The sequence below is a fragment of the Rhinolophus sinicus genome, linkage group LG07 (genome assembly GCF_036562045.2).
Source record: "Rhinolophus sinicus isolate RSC01 linkage group LG07, ASM3656204v1, whole genome shotgun sequence".
NCBI classification, from domain to species: domain Eukaryota; kingdom Metazoa; phylum Chordata; class Mammalia; order Chiroptera; family Rhinolophidae; genus Rhinolophus; species Rhinolophus sinicus.
The window spans coordinates 87,916,224-87,942,152 of NC_133757.1; the positions used below are offsets into that span (position 1 = coordinate 87,916,224).

The following is a 25,929-nucleotide window of genomic DNA, read 5'->3' on the forward strand; positions in this document are numbered from 1 at the left end:
ATTTCCCCTTCCTTGGACTTTAGGCCTCTGCTCTCCCTCTCAGCTAGAGTTCCTGAGAGACCCCATGGTCCCACCCGTGTCTCTGTCATTTTCCCGTGTCTCTACACACACACACACACACACACACACACACACACAGTTTCGGTTTGAACCAATAGTTCAATAGTTTTGATTTGACATCACCACTGTTTTTTCATTTTTACTAACTGGAAGAAAAATTACGTGGCCATTTCTCTGTTTTATTCTCATAATCATTTCTGTTTACTGACTTGTGTTTCACACGTTTTATTTGTTTGAATCTAGTCAAATGAACTTTTTATGATTTTTGTCTTGTTTGTGAAGACATGTCATTCATTTTCTCAAATGAGGACAACAGATTCCTAGTATGTTTCCATTTTTATTTCCATAAGTTTAAATTTTTAAGGAGTTAAATCTATACTTTTTTTTTTTCATTGATCATAAGCTTAGAAAGTCTTCCATCCAACATTAGAGAGATGAACTTCTCTAATTTCCTAGGAGGCCTCTAAAATGATTTGGTTTATGGCATATAGCTATATATCCACTTAGAAAATGTGTTTGTTGTGATATGAAGTGTGGATTTACTCTGATTGTGCTGAGTCAGCCTCCTTTAACTCCATGTAGCAACTGATTCTCCCACTTCCCTCTGCTTTTAGTCCCTTTGTCACGGTCAAATATTTGTGTGGACCTCGGTCTCTATCCACCCAGACTATTGTGTTTCCTTCCTTTCTTGCATCAACACCACATGTTTGTTTGTTTTTTTAAAGTAAAGAGAAGGTATAAAACCAAAAGGAAGTATCCAATAATTTCCCCCATCGGGGTTAACCACTGTTGATCTTTATAAAAGACATTAAAACATTAAATAAGAGAAAATTGAAACAATACAGAATGATTGCAGTGAGTAGTGAAAACTTCCTCGGGCTCCTCTCCCCTTCCTTCTGTCACAGCCCCCCCACCCACAACTGCCCACACAGAGTGAGGTGCTGCCTGCCATCTGTGGGGACTCTGCTTGGCAGTTCGTTCCAGACTAGGAGAGCCTGTGTGCTTTTCAGGGGCAGGAAAGTTTGCAGAGGCCACTTCTGCCATCAGGAATAAGAACGACAGATGAGAGCCCATATCACCCAGGCTCACCTACCGTGTTTCCCAGAAAATAAGACCTAACCAGACCATCAGCTTTAATGCATCTTTTGGAGCAAAAATTAATATAAGACCCCGTCTTATTTTACTGTAAGATCTGGTCTTATCTAACATAATATGAGACCAGGTCTTATATTAATTTTTGCTCCAAAAGACACATTAGAGTTGCTTGTCTGCTTCGGTCTTATTTTCGGGGAAACACGATAGTTAGAACATCAGCTGTCCCTCACTCGGCTCTCCTCCACGCTTCCCACTAGAGTCTTAACCCAGGGCTTGATAAGTCTCGGAATCGTCCACCCCTCAGACAGACAGAGGACACACACACGATAATGCAAGTCACACAGCGAGGTTTATTTCCGGCTAGCTGGGGTCCCTGTCTCTGCCCGACGCAGCGGGTTTTAACAAGGACCCCCAGCCCTTAAAGCTAAGGATTTTATATCGTTTCTAAGGCACTCAGTAATTTTCCATAGTTTTAGGGAGTACAAGTTAAACTACAATTTTCACATAGCTAAGGCATTTAGTAATTTTTTATAGTTTTAGGGAGTACAGGTTGAGCTATGTTTAGGGAGTACAAGTTGAGCTATGCTTCAGAGTTTACAGATAAGCTACAAAAACCTCCATAGCTTCAGAGAGCAGGAGATAAGCTACTAAACATCTGGTCTCTATGCCCACTTCCTGGAATTAACAATTAGGCCATTAGGTTATTTTAACCTCAGGGCTGTTAGCCCTATCTTAACCTTAAAGTAGCAGTTCTTATGCTAACAGTCTCTTACAGGCTAACGCAGGAAATCTGTGCAATTTGTTAAACATTGTGAGGGAGATTTCAAAGGACATGTATGGAAAAATATTCAAGATATATTGTTAAGTGAAAAAGCAAAGACTTAAAGAAAAGGTTGGAAGAGAGTTGAAGCCATTCTTTTTTGTATATTCCTTCCTGGAAGTTCACGTTCTCGCACATCCATGGAAGCTGGTTAGGGAGGACATGGTGGGGCAGCATCGGAGTTGGCACAAGGCTGTAGTCAGACGACAGGAGGGTATTTCAATGTTTAAGAACAGAATGGGCATCTGCCCGGGAAAGGGGACAGGACCTGGGAGCTTTCAAACGCCTCCCTTCCTATTGGTGCTGGCAGGCTCCTGCATGAATCACACCTCCAGGGTAGCCGCCTCCGGGAAGTTTGGGTCGCAGTCTTTCTGCCTTCCCGTGAAATCATGAAGTTCTTCTTCTGAGCCAGAAGTTGATTTCACTAGAGAAATAAATAATTACATAGACCTGAGAAAGTCTACCCTGCCTCACATTCGCCGCGGACTGAAGTTCAGCGGTGCCAGGGTGTAACAGTGGAGCAGGGCTGGGGGCGTATAGACGCCGGGCATCCGTGCATCCGCAGGCTGCGGGGTCTTCCGCGCCCCACGAAATACACAGACGACTCCTGATGAAGACTCTATCCGGACCAGGAGCGCCCCGCAACAGCACGGGGCAGCGGGGACACAGAGCACTGGCCGCCTCCGGAGCCCCGGCACCGCGGTCTCCAGCCCCCGTGCGGGCGCGGGGAGCAAGGCTTCCGCTTTGGGACCCCGGGACCCTGATTTTCGTCGTGTTCGCTCTCCTGTGGCCGGTAAGTCTCCCCGCCGGCGTTCCTGGCTCGGGGAGGCGCGCATGGTGACTGAGAGGGGACTGGGGAGTGGGGACGGTGGGTGCCTGCTCCGGAGACCGTGTGCCCGGGGCTCTCCGGGCAGAGTCAGAAGAGCGGGTTCCCATCGCCCCTCAGGACCCAGCCCGCCCGACCACTCCGGGTCCTTCGCGCACAAGCCTCAGAGAATGACAGACGGATTCATTTTTCTTTCTTTTCTCTCTCGCTCCCCTTCCTATCTCTCTCACTCTCTTTATTTGCCGCGTATTTAAATTCTAAAGCCTGTTACAAATGGGTTAAACCTGCCGTCATCGTTACGGTATATTCTATGGATGTTTAGCATGTGCTGAGAAAATACTCCGAAAGGGTTAAGTTGTGCTGGGAGTGAGATTATGGGCACTCAACAGCCGTGTTCTGTGTTATTAAAGAAGTTTATAGCAAACACGTACACATTTATGAACGGAATACTCTATGGTAAGAAAAACGGCTCAACCAGATCCCCGGCGTTATCCTCACCCTCCCAGGCACTGGCTCTTGGGGCCCGAAAGCGCGTCGCCCTGACCTAAGTGGGATGACCTGACCGTCGATCCCGCCATCGACACCGTGCCAGGCAGGGCTCGCTGGGCTTTGCAACCAAGTGTGATCTCATTCCCTGGGGTTCACGGTCTCTCACTTCCCTTCCGGTGCTTGGCCCTGGTCAGGAAGAAAGGGGTGGGACCGGAGCTGAGAGCTTGACCAAAGGAAGTAACCAGGAGGAACGGAAATCAGTGAACTAGAATACTCTGACAGTAACTACCCACAGGTTAAGGGTTCAGTCGGAAATCAGTGAACTAGAATACTCTGACAGTAACTACCCACAGGTTAAGGGTTCAGTCCCACAACACTGCCCCCACTTCAGACATAAGTCCCAAGCAGTGGGCTCCCACGTTGCCCACACTTTTGTCAGGCTTGCCTATAACTCAAGGGTTCCCACCACCCTGTCCTCATGTTTGATAACTTGCTGTAACAGCTCACAGAACTCAGGGAAACACGTTTATAGATTTATTATGAAAGATACAGATGAACAGCCACGTGAAGAGGTACATAGGGTGAGGTGTGAGAGGATCTCAAGTGCAGGAGCTTCTGTTTCTGTGGAGTTGGGGTACAGCACCCTCCTAGCACCAACATGTGTTCACCAACCTGGACTCTCTCTGAACCCCATAATTTAGGGATTTTCATGGAGGCTTTATCACATAGGCATCATCAATTATTAACTCAATCCCCACCTCCTTTCCCTTCTTGAAGGATGGGGGTGGGCTGAACAAGCCAAGCTTGGTCTTTCTGGTGACCAGTCCAGACCCTGAAACTGTTAAGGAGACCACCTGGAGCAGTCTCATTAGGACTAAAGATGCTCCTATCGCCTGCATGGATGAGGAATTAGAGGGATTTAGGAGCTGTTTCAAGAACTGGGGGCAGAGACTAAATATACATACATATATATGTCTTGTTATGTCACAAATACAAAAAATAAAAAGAGAATGGTTTTGTGAAAGGGTCAACAAAATTAATAAACCTCTAACTAGACTAACAAAGAAAAAAAGATAGAATGTAAAATCCCAGTGTCAGGAACTAATGATGGATGTCAGAACAAAGTCTGCATCCAATAAAAGCATATAAAGTGGATCTTATGAATAGCTTTATGACAATAAATTAAACAACTTGGGTGAAATGGACAGTTCCTTGAAAACTACTACCTACAAAATGGACACGAAATGAAAATATAACTCGATTACCCTGTACCTATTTATGAATTGGAATTCATTATCTAGAAGCTTACCACAAAGAAAACCGTAGGCCTGAGTTGTTTCAATGGTAAATTCTAGAAATATTTATGGAAGCAATAACACCAATCTTAGTCAAACTCTATCAGAAAACATAGTTCTTCAGTGGTTTATGAGGCTAGCGTAACTTAAACCCAAAACCTGACAAAAACATTTCAAAAGAAGGAAAATACTGATCAATGACCTTTTTAAAAATAGATGCAACAATCCTTAAAAAATAGTGAACCAAATTCAGCAATATTTAAATATGATAAATATCATGACATAGTGAGATTAATTTCCGGAATAAGTGTTGGATTAACATAAGAACATTAATCATTGTTTTTCACTATATTAACAGTGTTTAGGAGAAAAACTATGAACAGCCGAATAGATGCAGAAAAGGCATGTGAGAACACTTACCCCTCTTTCAAAATCAAAGCTCTGACTATATTAGGACAGAGAAGAACTTCCTGCATCTGTTAAAGGCCATTTCCCCTTGGGGGGCTGATGCAGACAAGAATTACCTGAGCAGGGGCATGATGGAAATCTCTGGGATAATGCTAATGTTCCATGATCTAGATGGAGGATTTGAGTTATACAAGTGTATGCAGTTTTCAAAACTCTTGAGTGGTACCCTTAAGAATTGTGCAGTTCATTCTTTGCATATTTTACCATTTTAAAAAAAACTGTAAACAATATTGAATGCTTGTTAATGAAATACATGCTGAAGTATTAAGAGAAATGTACCAAATCTGCAACAGAATTTCATCATTAAAATAAAACAGATGAATGGACAGAGGATGGATAGAGAAAGAAATAGGTGATAAAGCAAATATAGCAAAATATTAGTTATAGAGTTCAGGAGGTGAGTATATGGGAGTTCATTGTACAGGTCTTTAAACTTATTAAGTGCTTGAACATGGTGATAATTAAATGTTGAGGCAAAGAATCCATGAGAGGAGAACCAGGGACGACAGGAGGGAACAGCACTGTGCGAGCAGAGAAAAGAGACACAGACATTGCCTGACCACTGAGGCCCAGCCTGGAAAAGGGAGGACTCAGGGAAACGGAGCTTAGCTGCCACCAAATACTGGACAGGTTTTTATGTGGGAGAGGACTGCTTTTATCTTGTATCCATTCTCTCAGCTGGACTGGGCTCAGTGTAGACTGTTTTTGTTTTGACTTTTTCTTTTTCGCTTACTTTCACTTTCTACACTCTCTGTTAAAGTTGCAAAAGCTAAACAAAATACCAGTCACGCAGGTAGAGGAAATACCTTTTATTCTGAACCAGTTGAAAAATCAGTGCTGACATGATAAATAATATGCCTGAATACTTCAGTGTTTATTTTCTGCAAATGAGGACATTCACGCCCGTAAACAACAGTACCTTCAAAATCAGAACATAACCACATTAATGTCCTCAGACCCCACTCAATTTCATGTCATTTTTAACACAGAGATCCTGACCCAAATCCCTATGTAGCTATTCCCTCTACCTGTGTGACTGGTATTTTGTGGTATGTTGACAGCCTCATTTTGGAGACAGCGTGTCAGGTTAAAACCAGAGTTTATTTTGTAATGTGTGATATTGTATCCTGATTTTTTAAAAATGTGCACCTAGTATTAACCCTCATTACTAAAAATACTTGTGTGAGAGAGAGAAAATAAAAGAACTAAAAGACACAAAATAATGGATGCTATCTCTAAATGAAGGGGTGACACATAGTTTTTGTATTCTTATAAAAACTTCCCTTGCCCATATTTTCTGGAATAAATATATTGTTTTACTGTAAGAGAAATATATGTTTTTGTTTTAGTGTAAGAGAAAAGAATACCGAAAACTTTTTCAAGTGTAAGTTACTTGCTATCAAAGACCAAGGGACAAACATGAAAGCAAAAGAAGGAGAGTTTAGAGCTAGAGGAAAGGTGCCAGTTCTGTTTGCTTTTGGCAGGTGAACGTGAGAGGGAACCTGGGAGGGAGGAGAGTCTGGAAGCCACTCATGCCCATCCCTGCTTTGTCTGAACAGGTTCCCACTGCCTCAGCCATGACCACAGGGGAGGACAGAGTTCACCAGCAACGAGCTGCCCCACAGGAAGGGAAGCACAGCCTCTCGGACAGGGAGTGTTCTCCAGGTACATTCTAAGTGTGATCTCCAACGCTTGCCCCTCCCTTGTCTCCAGGTCCTCCAGCTCTCTGACTGCTCCAGTTCCTGGTTCTGTACCCATAGTTATTAGATGCCTTCTGTGTCCCAGGCACTGTGCTAGTGGAGGGCACGAGGCCCATGCCCTATTGGAGGTCTCCTTCTAGGATGGCATCCAGTGAGGCTGATGATTGTGACAGAGAGATGAGATTGGAACTGTGAAGATACTTCTGTGGTGGGAGGAACAGAGGCCAGGTTGGTGAGGCTTCTGGGGATGCTGACTTTGGTGCAGACAGCCACTGTCTTTGGTGCTGAGAGTCAGGTAGAATGGTCCTGAGAGAGCCTCCCAGCAACCATGGCCACAGGGGGCAAGGGGTAGGCTTGATTAGGCAAACCGATGGGGCAACTGGGGTGAGTGGGGGGGTGAAGGGGTGTCGTGCAGGGAGGCCTGTGGGGTCTCATCTCCTGCTCCCCACATAAGAACACAGGATACAGTGAGGCCAAAAAGGAACACCCACGGAGCCATAGGTAGGGGAGTCATACCACTATATTCTCCCTGGCGGCACTATAGTCTCACTGGAGGCTGAATCCACACCGTCCACAATCCACCATCCTAACTGCAATCCGCGCTTGCCAGCCCAGCCGCCATCTTCTTGCTAGCCCCCATTCTCTTCTCTCTCTGCTAGCATAGCCACAGCAGTTATATTAGTGGCCAATGGCTCACTGGTTACAGCTGACGGCCAACTAGCCACAGCTGATGGCCATGCAATCACAGCCGATGGCCAACTACTACCTGAGCCAGCACCTGTCTATGTGAGGCCGAGAGCCTGGAAACTACTTTCTGGGGCTCTGCCCCCACAAGGGGTCACAAGGACAGGTGGAAGCAAATCTCACACCCTCAATACTGTGGAGGGAGCATGGGTTTCATTTTTTGAGTAAGGTATTAAAGTAAAATATCTCAATGTTTTATATTAATTACATGTTGAAATTATATTATCTTAGGTATTTTAGGTTAAAAATACATAGTTCAAATTAATTGGACCTTTTTCATCTTACTCTTTTAACATGGCAACTATGAATATGTGTGGTAATACATTTCTGTTGGCAGTGCTGGTCTAAGGTATGTGGTAGATATACAAATGGAGAAAAAACTAAGGACAGGTAGAGTGGATTTTTCTGTTCTGATACCTTTGATGGCCGAAAATGGTTTCCACTAGCCACCACTGCCAGCCTCTGGTAGTCCTGTGGGGGTTCACTCACCAGCTTTCCTCTCTGTTCCCAGGATTCTATCTATCAGAATTCAGTGGAGACTGTACACCATGCACACATGGGATGGATTTCACCAGTTATTCAAACAAACTCCCTTCTTGCCAAGTCTGTTCCAGTTGCCGTCCAGGTAGAGACCCTGTCGACCCCATGGGTCCAGTTAGGGTGCCAGGTGATGTGATGGGAATTGTATCGAATGGGGAGTCAGCAACCTGATTTCCAGCCCTACTTGGTCTTCACCATCCCCATTTTCATGATATGTCTTAGGTCAAGAAAATCAAATGGAAACAGAAATTATTTTTATAACGCATGGCTCACAGTAGGGAACTCTTTTAGACCATCAGTTGGAAGCAGGATGATATTCTGTCCCTTGATGGGGGGACTCTAGTTACAGCATAGAAGGTGTGGCTGAGATGAAAAGTGCTGGTTAGAGCTGGCACATGGCTCTTAGCCCTGAGCTCCGTGCTCCAGGCCAGTGCTCCACCTCCCTCAGCCTTCCCGGCCCAAGGCTCCTCAGCCTCTCCAGCAGAGCTAGGTTTTGGGAAGTCGCCCACGGGTTCCTCTCCACCCAGAGTCTCTCAGATTATACCCCGCCCTGCTTAATGAAACATGAGCTAAATATATTTCTTCCCAATCTGGATGTAATAAATAATGAATCATGGTCCATGCCTCTATTGGTGACAGGCGGAGGGTGGCTATCCTTTGTGTGCAGGAAATGGCCCCCCACATTACTTGGTTAACAGTGAATGGGAATGTGGGTGGTGAAAAAGGATAGAGGGACATGTGAGGGAAACATATCCCCCAAATATTATCCTTTATCTCCAGGTGAAGAGGAGATAAGTTCATGCACCCTGACCAAAGACAGGGAGTGTCAATGCAAACCTGGCACATACCTCGAAGAAAATTCCCCTGAGTTATGCCAGCCGTGCAGCACTCGGTGAGACATGGGAGACAAAGGGTCCCCCAAGAACTCAAGGGAACCACCAGAGAGATGCCCCCACACCCCCTCATGGCTTCCCTGTTCCTTTGGTGTCTTCTGAGCCTATAGTGGCCCCTCTTCTGCCATCTGCACGTCCTCACACTGCCCCCTGCAGCGCTCCCTTCCCACACCTCCTCAGCACATTTCCCCTTTGCAGGTTGAGTTTTCCATTTGCACAGTAGGCTGCTTCTTAGGGCCCATGGTACTTTTAGGAGCCCTCAGAAATGATTGAATTGTTTGTTTTGGAAATCTGAAGGAAATAACATGGACCAACCTGGGTTATATCAACCTTTATTCCAATTAAGTCAGAAAATGTATTCTTAAATACTTCGTTATTCAGGGAAGGTCCATGCAGAGAAAAGTGCCCACAACCTACAAAGTCAGAACAAGACTGACCTTGTATGTCCTTCAAGATTCCCTAATCCTAGGCCCCTACGATCTCAATGAGATGCATCATTTCCCTAGTTTTTGGATTTAGGGGCCAGTAGTGATTCACTCTCCCCTGACCTCCAGTTTGGCTGTGATTGGTAGGGGCAGTCAACAGGTGGAGGACGAGAGGTTCCTTGTATTAAAGGCGGACTGGAGGGTGAGGCTCAGCTTGTGCCCACAGGGCTCCTGACTGTTGACCTAGAGTGAGGTATGTCCTCCTGGGGGCTCCCCCTGCAGCCCGGGCAGCTCAGTGCAGGCCTCACAGAGAAGGCCCAGCTCCTGTAGAAGGTGCAGCTCTGAACACTTAGCAGGAGCCCTACGGGCTAAAGGGCCATGCTCAGCTCGGTCTTCAACCCAGCAAGGGGGTGAGGGGACTCATAGTGCAGACAGAAGACTGTTCTTCCTCCACTCTCTGGTCAGGGGATACTGGGTGGGAGGCTGCTCCCTCTTTCTCTTTCTCTTTCCTCACAGAACCCCTGCACAACCTCCCTATGTCTGTGCCTAGGTGCCCTGATGGCATGGTTGAAGCTGAGCCCTGTACCCCCTGGAGCGACCTCAAGTGTGACAAACAAGAATCAGGTACCCAGGCCATTGGGGAGGCACCGATTCCTGGAGAGTCAGTGACCAGCCCGGGGCCGCCAACCACACCCTCTCCCTCCTCAGGCAGTTCAGAGCTGGTGCTTAGAATTGTACCGGGGACGGTGTGTGCCGTGCTGCTGCTGCTGAGTGCATGTGCATGTTATCACCGGAAATGCATCTTTCGAGGTGAGGTTGGCGGGATGACGGGGAGGCGCTGCCACTCTCTGCTGCCCCCCTCACTTCCCGCTGTTTCTCAGACAGAAAGACCCTCCCTCCATATGTCAAATCCCTGTTGTTCTCTGGCCTGGCTTTAGTCTCCTTCTCTGGGACCACCCTCCACCTCTCCCCTCACCTGCACCTCTTCAGGGTCGGGATCATCAGTCCCCCTGTTTCAGGGCTGACAGTCACTTCATCTCCCTGGCCACGTCTGGGAAGGCAGGACCCGTTCTTCAGGGCCCCCAGCAGGGCAGACAGGTGTCAATTGGATGACAAAAGTCAGGAGGAGAGAGTCAGGTGCGTTTATACAGCTTTGGTCAGAGCAGAACCCAGCAGATATTAGATTCATGTTTAATTTTACCTCTTTCCCCTCTCTCCCCCTCCTGAGAGTGTTCCAGAGTTGGACGGTCCCTTCCTTGTCACCAGGCCCCAGAGCTGCTCGTTCAGTGTCTGAGCCCCCAGCCCACGCCCTGTCCCCAGCACTGTCCTTATGGAGGGAGGTGCTGCTGAGAGGGCCCTCCCCACTGCTAACGCAGACACCCCTTCTCTTCCAGCTTGTGGAGTGGACCCCGAGTGCGTGAACACAGTGAGTTGGTTTCTCCAGGACCTGGTGGCATCAGCCCTCAGGAACTGCTTCCTGCCCACAGCAAGGCCCTGGGTGGGCATGGTCCCAGTTTGCCCTGTACTGCTGCCCCTGGCTGTCTCAAGTGACCGGGGGGCCTGGGCTGACTGTAAGAGGGCAACTGGTCCTTTGGGAGCGGCCCACGGGTCTGGGGCAAGCCAAGCGCTGTCCTTCCTGCTGCTTGTGACACCCTCACCCATAGCCCTGCACCCTGGGGTGTGAGGGTGTCAGGCAGAGGTGCTGAATCCTCTTAGCACAGCACCAGGGTTCTGGTGCCAGCAGCAGAGTTCTGGATGTGCTGAGCCTGTGCCATCCTGAGGGGACAGCCTTGGGAGGGCGTGGGGCAGCAGAACCCACGGTGTCCCCTGAGACCCTGCATGGAACCTGGGTGTAGACTCCTGAGTCAGCTCTTTGCCTTCCCAAGGTCATTTTCCGGCGCTCGTGTCCCCCAAGAGGGCCTGGGGCTGTGGACAATTCCCGCAACGAGATCATCAGCAACAGAAACTCACTGTCCACGCTGGCCTCTGAGCAGGAACTGGGACACCAGGAGCCTGCAGAGCTGGAAGGTGTCCTCATACAGTCCCCAGTGGAAGCCGAGCATCTGCTGGTGAGTGGGTGACAGCCATGAGGGGCCCTGGCCTTCTGCTTGTCCAGGACTGTGGTAGTAACAGGGGAAGGCCGATGCTGGTCTGGTCCCCTGTCTCCTGGGGACGTGGTGATGGAGGGAGACCAGGCCCTGCAGGGGGAGGGGCTGCATGCACAGGGAGCCCGCCACCCGATATGTGGACTGTCAGCTCTACAGATTGTTCTGTTTATTATCTGTAGTGTGTTACTCATATCCCTAGAGTATAGAACAGGCAGCCACAGAGTGAGCTATTCCCATGAAGGTTGAATGATGGCATTAGAGCTACATAACATTCCACTGTGTGATTGTCACATAATGTTAAGCCATTCCTTATAATGTTCAGAATTTCAAATTTATTTCAAAATTAAGTTGAATCAATTTAAAAATAAATATTTGTCCCTATTTCTGACCATGCTTGTAGATTCACTTCCTGAAAGAAGTAAAATTTCTTTGTCAGTAGCTTGAACTACTTTTTACTGTATACACACATAAACACACTCACACACACACACACACACACACACACACATAGACACACACAGTCTGGGATCATATCAGTTCAACAGGTTTAATATGACATTAGTTGTCATCTTTTTTGGTAACTAGAAAAAAATTGACTAATGCTTGCTTTTCTGTAAGTATTTTGCAAGTCATTGGTGTCTTGTCTGTGAAAGTTTTTCTACGACAAGCTCTCGTGAGCTTCCATTCATGAAGGTTTATTCTTTCATTTGGTCTAAAATTTTAATTTTAGTATGCAGTATTTTGTATGTTAAGTAATTAATCTATTGGTATATTTATGTTTTCATTGCTCACAAGCTTTGAAAGTTCTTCATGCAGCAAAAGATAAGATAAATTTCTCTGATCTTAGGTAGGCTTTTAAAAATGATTTGACTCGCAGTAGATAGCTATATAATATGAATGAAATTTATTTTGTGATACAACATGTCATGAGGTGTTCCCTGACTTGTTCTGAGTCCCTGTCTCATTCCAGATACTTCAGTTAAGGTCTGACTCTCCCATATTCATCTGCCTATCTCCTCCCTCCTTTATTGCCTGTGAATGGCTATCTGGCAGTTATCTCTTTTCACCTCCACATTTCTTTTCTGTTCTTTTCTTGTATTGATACACCTCACCTAAAAATCATAAAAAGAGCTATAAACAGGAAACCAACCAACAAAAATGGTCAATAATCTCTCCATCTAATTTAATCACTTTGACACATTTTCAAAGTAGTTAATACATATCCACGATAAGAAAATTTACTTAGTACAGAAAGGTTCTCAGTGAGTAGCGAAACTTGGCACACTCTTCTCCAGTCTCTGGCTTTTTTATTTCAGTTAACAACAAGAGACAATTTCTTGTGATTCTTTCCCAATATCTTTGTATATATGCCGTCTGAGTGTGTGTGTGTGTGTGTGTGTGTGTGTGTTCATACATATGTACACCAGCATATTTTATTTACACAAAAGGGATTCTATTATTTATAATATTCTGCCATGAAACTTTCTAATATGTTTTACTATCTGATAGAAAAAATTTCACGTCCCTGTTTTCAAAATTGATTCTTTTTACCCAAATGAAATTTAGAATTATACATCAGCTTTCCTCTTATTTCTAAACATTCATTGACATTATGTTATGTTACGTTAAATTCATAATCTACGAGGAATCTTTTCAATATTCTATATTTTTCTTACGAAGGGAGATAACCTGTCAAATCAAGTGTTTGCTAACAGCTCAACTAGGTATGTGTTTTTCTTTAGATGAAGTCCTTCTATTTCTTGTCGAGGCTGTGGCTTTGTATTTCCTCTGTTCTATAACCTTATGAGCTGGATAGTCTTGTGATTCTCTTTTCTCCTTTATTGTCGCCTGCAATTTTAACATTCATCCATATATATGTTCATATTTAAGTATTGTTGTTTAATCCTTAGAGTTTTATAAGAACACTATCATACAGAAACAATGACTATTTTCTCCACTCCCCTCAGAGCTCCCACCTCGTGCTTTTGTTCTGTTTCTTGCTGTAAGGGTCGGAATGCCCAGAACAATGTTCAGGGATGCTGACAGCAGGCAGGTGTTTTAGTCTCGATTGAACTTTGCTGGGGAGGCCTCCATTGTCACTGCTGAGAAGGACATTGGTCTTTGTTTAATACGGGAAATCTCATCATTGTGGATGCAGCCCTTATTTCTGAGGTCTTTTTTAAAACACAAAATTGGAGTTTAAATTTACCAAATGCTTTTTCAGTGTCCTGGAAAATATATAAGGCTTTCATTTCCCTTAGACTATTATTTTGGACCATTATTATTGATCAAGGCACATTCACTATCGTGGAATAAACACTTATTTAGATTTGCCCAAATGCCCCATTATGTATTCATTTGAGTCATATAAGTGCCTGTGAGGGAGTGACTGTCTCCTGCCCCTGTGAACTGGGGCACCTACCTCCCCTCCCGGTCTCTATGGAGACAGAGAGGAACCTCCTACCCTGCACCTCTGACAGGCTGTGGCTTGTGTGACTGATGGGGTGATGGGAATGGACCAGAAGGGGCAGAAGGGAGCGTGTGGGGTGGTGGGGATGTTTCATGTCTTGACTGGGTGATGGTTACTCAGCTGTGTACAGCTGTCGGAGCTTGAACAGACACTTAAGGAGTGAGCATTACCACGAAGAATGTGGGCCTCCATGGGCACACAAGCCACAGCCTGTCAGAGGTGCAGGGTAGGAGGTTCCTCTCCGTCTCCATAGAGACCAGGGAAGGGAGGTAGGTGCCCCAGTTCACACAGCTGGCTGATTGTCAGGCTCACTTCTGGAATCCAGGACTCCTTTCTGGGACCAATGGAACTCTCCGCTGTTTTTTACAGGAACCAGCAGGAGCTGAAGGGTCTCAGATGAGAAAGGAGCCGTCGGTTCCAGCAAACGATGCAGACCTCATTGAAGTGAGTGTTTTATTGGGTGGAATGGAGCAAGAGTGGAGGGAAGAGGGATATATCCTAACTGCCATCCCCATAGCTGTTAGAGCAGTACAGCTGCGGATGCTGGAAGCAGGGGGCCCTTGCTGATTGTCACTGGGACGCTGGGACCTAAATCCTCCCATCTCCCCACTTCTCCCTCACTACACCCCATCCCATCCCTTCATCACATCAGTGTTCTGTACCTCCCTGTCCTTCTCTCCTCCCTTGTGGTTCAGGGCCAGGTTTACCCACAATGAGGGCACCTAAGGGGCTGTGCTGTCCAGCAGGGCACCCACTGGCCCCGGGAGGCTACCGAGCACCTGACCTGTGATTAGACAAATCTGAAGAGTTGACAGTATACTAGATACAATATTTCAAAGAATTTTAGAAAAAAGAATGTAAAATGTCTCATTAATAACTTTGTGTATATTGATTACGTGTTGAATTGTTAATATTTAGGATACACTGAGTTAGTCCCATATAGTATTACAATTAATATCACCTGTTTCTTTTAATTTTCTTCAATGCAGCTATTGGAAAAATACGAATGAGTATTCCTGACTTTCCTTATATTTCTCTGGGTCAATAGTGTGCAGTGCATTCCACACACATCTCATGTAATCCCCAGTGAGATGAGTGGGGTTTGTACCATTGTAGCTTACATTCTTGCCCAGCGTTGTCCCCATCCAGCCCTGCCAGTTTGTGGGTGAGGCTGCACTGGGTGTGAAGCTAGAGATCTTGCCATGTCCAGGCCCTTGTTCTGTGCACAGGTACAGGTGTGGCAGCCCTGGGACCTTACTCTCAGGACAAGCTCAGGTTCCCTCCTCTGAGGGACCATTGCACCACAGTCTGTCCCAGCCTCTGTCTCCTATCTCACACTGCTCTCATTCTCCATGATATCCGTCTACCCTCCCAGGTGGGCTAATCACCCTCCATTAGGGCAGGAGTCTTTATTGATCTTGACTCCCCACAGTGCCATGGGTGTAGGTGAGACCCAGACAGGGGTGGCCCAATGCACTTTTGATTGGAAGCAGGTAAGGGGCGCAGAGACACAGGTTACCGGCAGGGGGCGCTCGGTTCTAGGCCTGATTGAGGAACCTGTGCCCTTTCTAAAGGGTGTCCCACCTCGCCTGACTGTCTCTGTGGTTTTCCCTCACCTAGGCCTGAGGCTGTTCTTTGATTACTTCACAAATATCGTGCCCTTCAATTCCTGGAACCCGCTCATGAGACTGTTGGGCCTCAAGACCATGATATCTGTGTGGCTAGAGCTCAGGTCACGAACCCCAAGGGCTTTGTATGAAACGCTAGTGACCTGGCTCAGCCACAAGGGGCAGGCTGCCTCAGTCAACACCCTGCTGGACGCCTTGGAAACACTTGTGGAAAGACAAGCAAAGGAGTTGATTCAGGACCACATGGTGGGCTCTGGGAAGTGTGTCTATGAAGAAGGTGGGGCAGGCTCTGCTCTGTCCTGAGTGAAAGGAATCTCTTTAGGAAACCAGAGCTTTCCTAGTTACCTTTTCTCCTGGAAGAAGAAGCACAATTGGACACCAGTCTGGAAGACGCAGCCGGTACTTGAAGATACACTACCATTGAAAAGCCTACAGCTCTTGGAATGTTCTAGAACTTTTTCAATGCACTTAAAGTAACTTTTATTCATAGAAATGTTTGTTGGTATAAAGAAACTCTGGAAATGTGTATAAGAATCAATGAGGAGTATAGTTTTATGTTGATGTGTGTACTGACAGTTGTTTTAGGATGTTATTCTTTTCAGTTCATGGCAGTTTTTCATCTAATAGACTTGCATTGCTACCTGTATTTAGTATATTGTAAGATCCATCAATGTTGCTAGATGTCCATTTACTTCTGTCTAACTTTGTGATCTGAATCTTTCTATTTTTATATTTTTGTGTTTATACGAGCATAGAAATTTTGTGGAAATGTATTTATTTTTTACATGGATTATCATGGTAGAAATATGCAAAAATATAAAAGTGGAAGATAGGAGGAAAAAGTCCCCCCTGTAGGCACTGGTGATTCCCAGTTCTCCTTCACATGTAGTTTGAGCTTGTCCAGGATTAGATGACCGGCACATTCCACGGGGACCACTCTTTCCCACTTGATGCTTGTATAGGTGCATGAATATAATATCTATAGACAAAAGTTTAAAACTGACCAGAGATGTGGTATCCACGTGCAGCCCTGTGTCCCTGGGTGTCTCTGACCTGGAAAGTTGTGCATAAGCCTCATTCGCATCTATGGACGTGGGTGAGGAGTGTGGGAATTGGGTGAGATCTAAGGTACTAAATGCATTCTATGTCCTGTGCCATTCGGGACATGTTAATGAATCTTCAGCCTCATTTGGGCTCAGAGGAGACAGGACAGGGATCTGGTCTCAGGGAGGAAGAGTGGACGGTGCTCATGATTTGTGTTAAATGTTTACTAACTCAGCATTAAATGGACCCTCTTTCTTCTGGTGGTTTGTGAATCTGAGCCCCAGAACTGCCTTTTTGGGTCCAGATTGGCTATTTAAGGATGTAAGCACCTGCCTTCTGCATACACAACTCAACGCATAATACCAATTCTTAAATACTGTGAGTTATAGGCCTAGTATGACTGAGATCTTAAGGTTTGCCCTTGTATCATTTTTTTTTTTTTAAATCCTCAGAAACTCTCTCAGCCTTTCTTTCCCAAAACCCTTCTCCATTGTATTCCAGACTCATGAGGATAATTTTAAGGAGGAAGCAATTCTCAGGGCTTTTGTTCTTTTCCATCTCAAGACTGTGCGTGGTCTTGTTCCAGGCCTGGTGTGACTGGGCCAAAACTGGAATTGGTTAAACATTTGGGCGTGTTCAGGAAATGGTGTCCATGGAGGTTTTAGGAAAGGGTGACTCTGTGGCCTTGGTACTTACATTCCTATTACTTTCTGATGTCACTCCCTGGCCCCTTCCTTTCCTGAAAGACACAGGTGTCTCCTGCTTTTGCTGTTCCTTCTGTGCAAGAGGCTCTGCCTTTGTACATTCAGATGGAGATGTGAAGGAATTTTTGTCAGTCAGGTTTCAGCTCAGCTGTCCCTTTCTCAGAGAACTTGAGTGTGCCTCTAAAGTGTTACTCTTGTCAGTGTTTGTCAGCTTTATTCATTTGTTCACATGTCTATTGTGTGTCTTCACCAGAAAGAAGTTTCATGAGCCCATGAAATTGTCTTCTTTATAGCTGTATACCCAGTGCAAATGTGATACTTTTAAAATTGTATTTAATGGTTGGGTATCCTTTTATGCTTCTCTCTAGTGGAGGGGCCCACTTTTGAAGAGTTTGTTGGAAATATTAAACCATATAAAGAAGGGCATTATGTATAAAACACTCATCATGTACTTATGGTTTCGTGACCAAATTAAATAAGGAACCTTATATAAAAAGAGGTGTGGAGTTTTTTTCCTTCCCCATCATCGCCTTCTCCGCTGAGTAAATGAAGAGTGCGAGGCTGTATCTTGCTGTGAGGCTCCCTCCTTCCTTTCCCCCTTGTTGCCTTCAGCTTGCCACGCGTTGGTGGGTCTCCTGCCCTGACTCTGGATTTCAGGGGAGGTTCATGGGGGACTGGTTTTTCAGCTCCTCCTCCCTCCCTCTCTTTCCCCCAGGGAGAGGGACCCCAGCCCTGGCTGGCTCCCCCACAGCCTCCTCAGCTGGTGTCTGGGTTGCACCTGGGCCTGTGGGGCTCCTGCATGGTGCGGACCAGCTCTGACAGAGCCGTTGGGAAGGGGCCTTGGGTCCATGAGGGGTGAGCTGGCCCTGGTTGCTGGGGTCGATCTGTGACCCCTCTGTCCCAATCCTCCACAACCCTGTTTGCCATCCTTCCTCATCTCAGGCCTAACCTTTCTTTGTTCCTGCTCACTTGTTCCCCTTTCTCCTCCCTTTTTCCTATACCAGCAGTAGGTGGGGTACATTGCAGAGGATTCCTCTTCTCCAGCTCCAAGTCTTTTATCTTGACCTTTGATCCCTATCTTATCCTTCCAACACACACACAAACCTTCTGTGGGTCCCTTGTGAACATGAGGAGGACAATCTGCATTTTCAGGACGGACCGAGTCAGCAGCCCAATGCCGTGTTGGAGCCCTGGGACCACCTTCCTGAGAAAGCTCAATACCAGCAGATTGATAACTATATAATCAAAATGGAATTTTTTTAAAAGGATTTTATTGGGGAAGGGGAACAGGACTTTATTGGGGAACAGTGTGTACTTCCAGGCCTTTTTTATCCAAGTCAAGTTGTTGTCCTTCAATCTTAGTTGTGGAGGATGCCGTTCAGCTTCAAGTTGTTGTCCTTTCAGTCTTAGTGGTAGAGGGTGCAGCTCAGCTCCAGGTCCAGTTGCCATTGCTAGTTGCAGGGGGCACAGCCCACCATCCCTTGGAGCCATCCGGGAGCTCAGCAGCAGCTCAGCTCAAGGTGCTGTGTTCAATCTTAGTTGCAGGGGGTGCTGCCCACCATCCCTTGCGGGACTCAAGGAATTGAACTGGCAGCCTTGTGGTTGAGAGCCCACTGGCCCATGTGGGAATCAAACCGGCAGCCTTTGGAGTTAGGAGCATGGAGCTTTAACCGCCTGAGCCACCGGGCCAGCCCCCAAAATGGAATTTTTTCGGGACATCATATGACATGGGGAGCTTCTGAATTGTTCTGAGTCGCTGTCTCATTCCTCCAACTCCACTTAGCAACTGAATCTCCCATTGCCCTCTACTCTTGGTCCCTCCTTTATCGCTTGATAATGTGTAACTGGAAGGTTCTTTCCTCTACCCTCAAGGTTCTTTTGACTGGTCTAATAATCAAATCAACATGAGACAGATTAAAAAGAGAGAATAACTAAATTTAGTTATATACATACATATGGGAACCCCGCATGAGGGAGGAAGGGGAGGGACCCCACATACATGAGAGGTTCAGAGACAGAAAGTGAAAATGAGGTATGTGTGTGGCATTCTGAGCTAAGGATCACCTTGGGGCTTCAAAGGTGAAGGCAGGAGTATAAGAAGAGCAGATGTTCAGTAATTAGTAGTTTGCCCTGTAGATAGGTCAAAAAGGTTATCTCTGGTCATCTCTTATGGACACAGCCCCAAATTTAAATTCTAGTCTGCAGGGTCTCAGTTGCCTTTGGCTCAAAATAATCCACATACCACAGAGGCACATATTGGGGTCACTTATTCTGAACCCCTACAGTGTTCACATAGGCAAAGATTTCTTTCCACCTAGATGATTCATTACCATTATATTTCTTGCATCATTCACACCATGGACTGAATTGTGTCCTCCCACCCCAAATTTATATGTTGAAGCTCTAACCACCAGTGTAATGGTATTTGGAAGTGGGACCTTAAATGTACATTCTTGAAAAGGCAAAACTGTGAAGACGGTAAAAAGATGGGTGGTCATCAGGGTTTAGGGGAGAAGTAAAAATGAATAAGTAACAATAGATGAAAATCACAGAGGATTTTTAGGGCAATGAAAGTATTGTGCAGTATAGTGTAATTAAATATGTATAAATAAGTATATAAATATATACTTGTAAGTATATAAGTATATAAATATAGTGTAATTAATAACATGTCATTTTACATTTGTCCAGACTCATACTAGGTATTACACCAAGAGTGAACTCTAATGTAATGTGTGGACTCTGGGCAATAAAAACATTCATTATTTTACAATAGTTTGTATAGTTTAACTTAGGTTAAACTATAATACTTAAAAGTGAATGTATGCTTGGATGAATGTTTTCAACAGAGCAAAAACAATAAATTAGAAAATGAAATTACAAGAGATCCAATGCATCATGATTACAAAACACATCAAATACAATGAAACACTCCTGACAAGAAACAGGAATAATTTATCTGAAGAAAAAACAACTTTTTACTGGGTTATAAAATATTTTTTTCTTTTAAATGAACTCTATAGAGCAATTTCAGTTTCACAGTAAAATGAACAGAAAGGACAGAGGTTTCCCATATACTCTCTGCCCCCACAAATGCACAGCCTCCCTCATTGTCAACATCCGTACCAGACCGGCACGTTTCTTACAATTGATGAGCCTACGTTGACTCATCATAATTACCCAGAGTCCATACATTACATTAGAGTTTGCTCTTGGTGTTGTACATAGTATGGGTTTTGGACAAATGTAGAATGACATTTATCTTTAATCACACTATACTACAGAATCGTTTCATTGCCCTAATAATCCTCTGTGATATTCATCTATTTTCACCTATTCATCTTTATCTCTCTCCTAAACCCTGGAGACCACTCATCTTTTTTTTTTTTTTTTTAATTTTTTTTTTTTTTTTTTTTTATGGGGTAAATGTGTTTTTTCCAGGATCCATCAGCTTCAAGTCAAGTCATTGTCCTGCAATCTAGTTGTGGAGGGTGCAGCTCAGCTCCAAGTCCAGTCCCCATTTTCAATCTTAGTTGCAGGGGGCGCAGCCCACTATCCCATGCTGGAATCGAACTGGCAACCTTGTTGTTAAGAGCTCATGCTCTAAACAACTGAGCTGTCTGGCCGCCCCCACTCATCTTTTTACTGTGTTTGTAGTTTGCCTTTCTAAGATTTTAATTTAAGTTTCCTCCATGTCTTTTCATGATTTGATAGCTCATTTCTTTTTACGGCTGAATAATATTCCATTGTCTGGATATACAACAGTTTATTAATCCATTCACCTACTGAAGGACAGGACATCTTGGTTGCAAGTTTTGTAATTGTAAATAAAGTTGCTATAAACATACACGTACAGGTTTTTATGTGGGCATAAGTTTTCAACTCATTTGGGTAAATACCAAGAAATGATTATAATATCTCTGATAATAATAGCTCCTCTTGAACTCTCTTTTGGCTACTAGTTACATAGAATATCTTTGTTCATTCTCTGATTTTACCTCCTTGAGTCTTTGTATCACTACAGGGGTTCAACTTCAGATGAGATGGGAGAAGAAAGAATTAGTAACATGAAGGTTAGGATATTGAAGTTAGCAAGTCTGAGGAACTGAAGAAAAAAGGGAATGAAGAAAAATAAACAGAACCTCAGGGAGCTGTGGGACACAAACATGTGTATTAAATACTGATGATGGGACTCCCAGAAGAAGAAAAGAGAAAGGGTCAGAAAACAATTATTTGAAGAAACTTCCCAAATTTGATAACAGCCATGTCTACACACTCAGGAAACTAAAAAAACTCAAGATAAACTCAAGATAAACTCAAGATAAACTCAAGAAGCTCCATACTGAGACAGATTATAGTAAAACTGACAGACAGAAAAGATTGAAAATAAGAAACAAGAAGATGGCCACAAATTTGCCGCCTCTTTACATGGTCACCCCTCTTTGCAAGTGTGCCACTGGTGTCTCTCTGTGTGTCCAAATTTCTTCCTGTTATAAAAACACCAATCGCATCGGAACAGGGCCTACTCTCATGGCCTTATTTTCGCTTAATCATCTCTTTTAAAGCCCTATATTCAAACACTGTCACATTCTAAGGAATTAGGTGTTAAGACTTCAACATATAGGCCGGCCCGGTGGCTCAGGCGGTTAGAGCTCCGTGCTCCTAACTCCGAAGGCTGTGGTTCGATTCCCACATGGGCCAGTGGGCTCTCAACCACAAGGTTGCCAGTTCAATTCTTCGAGTCCCCTGCAACTAAGATTGAACACGGCACCTTGAGTTGAGCTGCCGCTGAGCTCCCGGATGGCTCAGTTGGTTGGAGCGCGTCCTCTCAACCACAAGGTTGCCGGTTCGACCCCCGCAAGGGATGGTGGGCTGTGCCCCCTGCAGCTAGAAAACGGCAACTGGACCTGGAGCTGAGCTGCGCCCTCCACAACTAAGACTGAAAGGACAACAACTTGAAGCTGTACGGCACCCTCCACAACTAAGACTGAAAGAACAACAACTTGACTTGGAAAAAAGAAATCCTGGAAGTGCACACTGTTCCCCAATAAAGTCCTGTTCCCCTTCCCCAATAAAATCTTTAAAAAAAAAGACTTCAACATATAAAGTTAGAGTAAGGGGCAAAATTCAGTCCATAATAGTTCCTATCTCGTCTCTCTGGCTGTCGCGTTTATCTGTCTGTCTGGATACCATCTCCAAGATGACAGGGGCCTTGTGCCCTTCACTAGCATAATGCCTGGCACGCAGAAGGCATCAAATAAATACCTGTGGATAAAGAACCAGGAATTGTGGGAATCAGAGGACTGAAAGGACCTGGAGACACAGGAGAAGTAAGGGCTGGAAATCACTCTTAGAACGTACCTGCTGGATAGCACTTGTCCACGAGGCAGCAATTCCATCCCTGTGGGGCAGCTCTTTGCTGGTGAACTCTGTCCTGCCCTGTGGTCACGGCTGAGGCAGTGGGAACCCTTGCAGACAAAGCAGGGATGGGCATGAGTGGCTTCCAGATTCTTACCTTTCCTAGGATTTTTCCACTTCATCTAGGTTATCTAATTTGTTGCTATATAATATTTCATAGTATCCTCTTACTTTTATTTCTGTAAAATTGTTCATCATCTACTCTCTTTCATTTCAGATTTTAGTTATTTGAGTCCTTTTTAGTTTTTAAATTTTACCTAGGAGGTTTGCCAGTTTTGTTTCATCTTTTTGAGGAATGAATTCTTAGTTTCATTGATTTTCACTATTATTTTTCTATTCCTTTATTTGTTCATCTCTGCTCTAATCTCCATTATTTCCTTTCTTTTGCTAGATTTGGGTTTTGTTTATTGTTCTCGTTATAGTTCCGTTAGGTGTAAATTTAGGTTGTTGATTTGCAATCTTTCTTCTGTTCTAAAATAAGCATTGAAAGCTATAAATATCCCTCCTAGCACTGTGTTTACTACATTCCACAGGTTAATATGCTGTGTTTTCATGTTTCACTGTCTCAAGATATTATCTGATTTTCTGTGAAGTTTCTTCTCTGAACCATTTTCATGTTTCACTGTATCAAGATATTATCTGATTTTCTATGAGGTTTCTTCTTTGAACCATTTTCATGTTTCACTGTCTCAAGATATTATCTGATTTTCTGTGAGGTTTCTTCTTTGAACCATTGTTTGGAGTTGTTTATTTCCACACATTTGTGGATTTCTCAGTTTTCTTTCTGTTACATTTTCTAATCACCTCCCAAAGGCCCCACCTCCTAATACCATCTCCTTAGGTTTTAGGATTTCAACATATGAGTTTGGGGGGACACAAACATTCAGTCCATTGCATGATTAGTGTGTTGGAACTTTCAGCCCCACACAGGTACCTCCAGGGAGGAGAAAGGGGTAAGAGATTGAGTTTAGTCACCAATGGCCAGTGATTTAGTCAACCATGCGCATCATCCTCCTCATGGGTAGGATCTAGTAATTAAAGGGGATGATGCTTAGAAAGTAACCAAGCAGCCTGAGGCCTTGGTGGGGGGAAAGCCACAGAGACAGTCAGGTGAGGTGGGATACCCTTCAGAAAGGGCACAGGATCTTCAAGCAGGCCTAGACTCCAAGGTGGGACCTACTGAGCACTCCCCTGGTGACCTTTGGCTTTGTGTCCCTTAACTGCTTCCCATCCGCACAGCATCAGGCCACCCTTCCTGGGCCTGACCTGTGGGGAGTCAAGGTCAACAGAGAATCCTGCCCTAATGGAGGGCTGATAGCCCACCGGGGAGGGAAGACGGTCATCATGGAGAACGAGAACAGTGTGTGGTAGGAGACAGAGGCTGGGACAGACTGTGTACAATGGGCCCTCAGAGGAGGGAACCTGAGCTTGTCCTGAGAGTGAAATCCCAGGGCTGCCACATCTGTTCCTGTGCACAGAACAAGGGCCTGGAGGTGGCAAGATCTCTGGCTTTACACTCAGCTCGGCCTCACCCACCAAACTGGCCAAACTGGCAGAGCGAGATGTGGACAGACACTGAGTAAAATTTTACCCTATAAAATGGGGCAAACCCGACTCATCTCATGGGGCTGTACCGGAGATGAAATGAGACGTGTATGGAATGCACTGCACACCACTATTCATAAAAATATAAGGAGAGCCAGGAATACAAGTTTATATTTTCTAAAGGCCATATTGCTTTAAAAAGTAAAAGGAGACCAGTGACAATTTTAATTTATTCATTCTTCTCATCTGAGACGCTTCCCCTTTTGCCTGTTCCTGTAAAACATAGTGGAGGAGGTCTTTGGGTCTGAAGCACGTTTCTGGATTCCAATACGATTAATCATCAACTAGCTGTGTGAACCAAGGCAGCCAACTCCCTTCCTCTGTCGCTTTGGAACTGGGCAAAGGTTGCACTTGCTGCATAACTTATTGTCGTGTGGGGCGGCCTGCGGGGTCTCTGGTCCCACTCCCCACATAAGAATGCAGGATACGGCGAGGCCAAAAAGGAACACCCACGGAACCATAGGTAGGGGAGTCATACCACTGTGTGACAAATACTTGTGCACATACATAGTTACTTTACGTACAATAAAGAATAGGGGAGGAAAAATGAAATATACTGTAGTGGTCAGCATGTGGTGGTACCAAATGCAGTTTTCTACCGGAGAATGTCTTCTTGGTCTGGATGAACTTAGTTCTGGGTAAAGCGGCCCATTCCCCTATTTACTAGATACTTTCTGTCGGCTGGTGGAACACATCAATTGTATCTTCAGCCTCCGTTTCCAACTGTGCAGGTGCGTCTGTTTCATTGACTGGCTGCCTGTCAAGCTGGATTCTGATCTGCCTGATTGACAAACCCTGTCATTCACAACAGGCTTTTCCTAGTTTGATAAGTTTAATAACTAGTTTAATATATGCCTCTTAATCTTAAACTGCACCACAGAACCATGCTGCCCCACCATATTCAAATTCATATGTCTATTGTTCTCAGTCTTGACTCTTTCTTTGGGCTTTTTATGGGCCATAACGAGCACCACAGTCTCCTCAGCTGCAGCTTCACAAAAGAGGTAGCAGGTCCACATCCATTGAGCACACAAGCAGTACCAAGAGTGGCAGAAGAAGGAGGCGGCAGCCTCTGTTTTCATTCTTAAAACAGATCAGGATAGGAGGATGCACACATAATGATAAGAATTTCTATAGGAAAACAAGAGCCAAGGTCATTAGCAAAGGTGAAGTCCTTTGAAATCAAATCAAGACCAAAATGCCTATGTTCTCTAACCATCACTGAACATTGTACTGAAAGTTCTGGCCTATGCAATAAGTCAAGAGACGAAAATAAAAGGCAAGGCTCTTGGAAGGGGGAAGGAAAAATAATCACTATTTTAGACATGACTGTATAGGTTTAAAACCCTAAGGTTTAAATGACAATAGATAAAATAAATTTATATCCAGATGGATGTTTAAAAAAAAAAAACTTAGCAGAAACAGCCAGTTAAAAAATGTATTTACAAGAGGATCCAATTCATAAGGGTTAAAAAATATATAAAATACAAAGAAATAGCCTCAATAAGAAAAGGAATAATTTACCTGAAGACAATCACAATTTTTAATTGAATTATAATAAAATATTTGAAGCATCTTCTTTGATAAGAAAAATATT

The 25,929-nt window shown here is 44.7% G+C and overlaps 1 protein-coding gene and 1 pseudogene across 4 annotated transcripts; one reads left to right on the forward strand and one right to left on the reverse strand.

Annotated features, from left to right (window-relative positions):
• Positions 1–2,308: 2,308 nt before the first annotated feature.
• On the forward strand, positions 2,309–17,805 carry TNFRSF10D (TNF receptor superfamily member 10d). 4 transcript variants are annotated; one of them, XM_074338229.1, is made up of 10 exons: positions 2,309–2,768; positions 6,613–6,718; positions 8,009–8,122; positions 8,818–8,929; positions 9,906–9,979; positions 10,064–10,165; positions 10,750–10,781; positions 11,242–11,424; positions 14,303–14,377; positions 15,554–17,805. In XM_074338229.1, exons 1-10 carry the CDS (start codon positions 2,586–2,588, stop codon positions 15,557–15,559), a joined length of 987 nt encoding a protein of 328 aa, XP_074194330.1. In that variant the 5' UTR covers positions 2,309–2,585; the 3' UTR covers positions 15,560–17,805. The 4 variants fall into 4 exon arrangements, with proteins under 4 accessions (XP_074194330.1, XP_074194329.1, XP_074194332.1 ...); XM_074338228.1 differs by having other exon boundaries at positions 9,906–10,165; XM_074338231.1 differs by lacking the exons at positions 10,750–10,781; positions 11,242–11,424; positions 14,303–14,377; positions 15,554–17,805 and adding an exon at positions 10,375–10,671.
• Positions 17,806–24,995: 7,190 nt separating this feature from the next.
• LOC109435889 (small ubiquitin-related modifier 2) lies at positions 24,996–25,294 on the reverse strand (annotated as a pseudogene).
• Between the last annotated feature and the right edge of the window lie 635 nt (positions 25,295–25,929).